Source organism: Centropristis striata, chromosome 15, assembly GCF_030273125.1.
Source record: "Centropristis striata isolate RG_2023a ecotype Rhode Island chromosome 15, C.striata_1.0, whole genome shotgun sequence".
Lineage (NCBI taxonomy): Eukaryota > Metazoa > Chordata > Actinopteri > Perciformes > Serranidae > Centropristis > Centropristis striata.
Genome location: NC_081531.1, coordinates 16,322,094 through 16,325,161, shown reverse-complemented (window position 1 = coordinate 16,325,161; position 3,068 = coordinate 16,322,094). Strand labels below are relative to the sequence as shown.

The following is a 3,068-nucleotide window of genomic DNA, read 5'->3' as shown; positions in this document are numbered from 1 at the left end:
CTGGCAGCTTGCCAAGAAAGTCATACCCCACAGTCCTCTAGTCCACCGCTTTTAAATATAGAAGACCATATGTCCAGAGCAAATGGAAAAAGAGAAGACCCGTGCCAGTAACAGTAATAAGACGTGCAACAAACAGGCTTGAGATACGGGTCTGACAGTTTATTATGTGAATGCCTGCTTTTTATTGCATTTTATTTTATTACATTTATTGTTATGCATGAAACAGATTCACTGTGTCAGTGATTGTGATGGCTTTCCTAATGTCTGCCAGCCAAGATACAGTGTCTTCTTAATTGGATATTGAAACAGAAAACAGAGTCTGCAGCCTCTGTGAGGCACATCTTGAACCAAATACTCACAGCAGCATGATCTTTGTGCTCACCTCAAATCTGACTTCATGACCCGTATGAACAAGGATGATTTTTGTGACATCACAACTAGATTGGAAGCCAACTTTGGGAACTATACATTTCCTACATGAAACTGCTCACAACAAGGTCTGTGAATTATCTGAAGTAACAGGCTCATGTTTTGTTCTGGACAAAGCTTTTTTTTTTTTTTTTTAAAAAGTAGTGTATTAATTTTAGCACCACAAGAGAAGTGCCATCTAGTTAAATTGAATATTTCAGAAAATACAGACATCTTTACAGCCGATATCTCCATCACTCGGAAAAACAATCTAGATTGATAAATAGCGCTATGGCTGTGTGGAAAAATATGGTACTTTGATTTTGGGGTCAACTGGCCCTTTAACCTCCAGTGCACAAACAAATAGATAAAAAAAAAAAAATATATATATATATATATATATATATATATATATATTTGCACATTAAAAGTTTTGAAGGGAGCACCAGTAGATGTTTAAGAATTTCCGACAAGGTGAGCTTTTTTTCCCCTATGATGATTGACAGCATTTATTGCCAAAACAGCTGCATCAATAAGTGTCCCCATTTGTTTCATATACAGTATTCATCATGTTGTATTCCACTGTTGTGTTTTGAATTTGGTTGCTGGGAGAAGCATTTTGTTTACATTTGAGTCACAGATTGTGATTTCAGTGGATTTTGACCACTGATAACATTCCACCAATAGCTGTCTACAGGATATTCACAGATATCAACAATAATGGATAAAAGTTGTAACTCATCAAAAAAAGGTAGGTTAAAAATGACCATTCAGCACAGAGTTCTGTTCTCCTGTGAGTACCGTTACATGGCATCACTTTTGATTGCAAAACACTTAAACAACAGCAAAAAAACCCCAAACAATTTAATATTGCAATGTTTTAGAGTGTGCATTCATCTCATTAGCTGTTTAATCCTTCATCCTTTATTTTTTTCTCGCTTTACTCTCAGGCTTTTATTGTTTCTCTTGAATGTATCTCCCTTAAGACAGCTTTGTAAACCTTGTTGTCAATATTAAAAAGTACATATAATTGATAATTACTTACTGATAATATTGTGTATGTGCTATCAATTTGCAGTTGCTTCATCAACCAAAGTTACTAAATATGTGCTCTGTAAGATGCCAGCAGACTGGACTACTCTGCCTGTGCATTCTGACATCCAGGCTACTCCACGACGCGAAAGTATTGCAGTTTATGCCAAGAGACCGCGAAACCAAAACCTTGTTTATGAAGGCTTCATTTGTCCACCTAGTCTTGAAAAGCTGTATATGTCAGGGTTTATGCTACCACCAAAGGAGGAAAGCTTTGCTAAGAAGTATGAAATACTGCAGGAGAAGATCAGAGCTGAGGAGGCCGAGGCTGAAGCTCTGAAAAAAGTCATCTCAGAAGATAAAAGGAGCACCATGGCACAATCTGCAGCAAGCAGCAAACCGGGGCAAGGTGTTGTCAGAGCACAACCAAGCACCACACCTGGCTGTGAAGATACAGCTAAAAAGATACCAGTACATCTAAATACGTTTTTACAGTGGACAGAGTCCAACAATGATTATCCACTTCCGGAAGAAATCCTCAACGGAAGAGAGGGTTTATCCCCAGGAGGGGCAGAGTGTTATTTTGAACCTATGGTGGACACAGTGGACACGGACTTCTTGAACTCTTTTAATGCTTATCTGAATCCTCCTGAACAGTTAGGCTCGGAAAAACCTCTCCTAAAATTTGAAGCTTGTCAGTGTGAAGAATGTGAATCTTTGCATATTTTGTGAAAATAAATATTTTGAGCAGCATTCAAATTGTGTTTTTAGTGGTGGACATAACAAAATAAATACAATAAAGAGTGCACACCAATAATCACAGCTGAGAAAATGACTTGTACTACTACTTGTAGGCTAGAAAAATCACTAGTGCACTTTTAAACATCTATATAAAATGTAACAGTAAACATTTCTTGATATAAAGATGTAAGTGTTATTTCCATTACAAAATAGTCTTCACCGGCAGCCTGTTGCACCAGCTGTTTGTTAAGTTCTCTGTTAAGTTAGGGTTGAAAGACTTATTGAAACTGGTAAGTTTGATGTCAATATCTGCAGGTGTATTTTTTTTTGTTGCTACAAAATGGCAAGAATTTCATGATGTGGTCAGATGTGCTTTAATACAGTTTGCTAGCAACAATTGACCTATGGCTAAGCCACACCCCCAAACGCGATGAGCCAATCACAGTGCGCATAGCTAACTCAATACACTCGGACATTCTCTGCTTCCACATCCATTGAAATGCATTGGAGTTAGTCCGTTTTCAATCATTTTTATGTGTTTTTTGTTGAGATTTTAAGTTTAAAATGGTCAAACGGTGTGCATGGGGTACATGCAACTCTGACACAAGGTATAGCCCAATAATATGGGAGCAGTAACCCGGTTCCCTACGGCAGTGATTCCCAACCGCTGTTCTGCGGCACACAAGTGTGCCGTAAGAAATCAATATCTATCAATATCAAATCCAGGGACTCCGTCTTAACGAGCGCTAACGAGGTCGGCCGGCTCGTTAACAACAGCCTCTTGTTAACGAGCCGGCCGACCTCGTTAGCGGCAGTTAGCTACAGTTAGCTCTGTAGCAGTACAGTGTGTATGTGCTGCTGCTGCAGGAGGTGTTCACTTAGCGATC

The 3,068-nt window shown here is 38.7% G+C and overlaps 1 protein-coding gene across 1 annotated transcript; it reads left to right on the top strand.

Annotated features, from left to right (window-relative positions):
* The first annotated feature begins 1,038 nt into the window (after positions 1–1,038).
* Positions 1,039–2,193, top strand: LOC131987061 (uncharacterized). The gene is made up of 2 exons (XM_059352206.1): positions 1,039–1,159; positions 1,487–2,193. The coding sequence occupies exons 1-2, from the start codon at positions 1,129–1,131 to the stop codon at positions 2,170–2,172; spliced, it is 717 nt and encodes a 238-aa protein (XP_059208189.1). The 5' UTR covers positions 1,039–1,128; the 3' UTR covers positions 2,173–2,193.
* The last annotated feature ends 875 nt before the right edge of the window (positions 2,194–3,068 follow it).

Bases quoted from the DNA above. Each gene is read 5' to 3' on its own strand.
- LOC131987061 (XM_059352206.1), top strand. From the start codon at position 1,129: ATGGATAAAAGTTGTAACTCATCAAAAAAAG. The intron at 1,160-1,486 runs GTAGGTTAAAAA...ATCAATTTGCAG, and splicing joins TTGTAACTCATCAAAAAAAG to TTGCTTCATCAACCAAAGTT.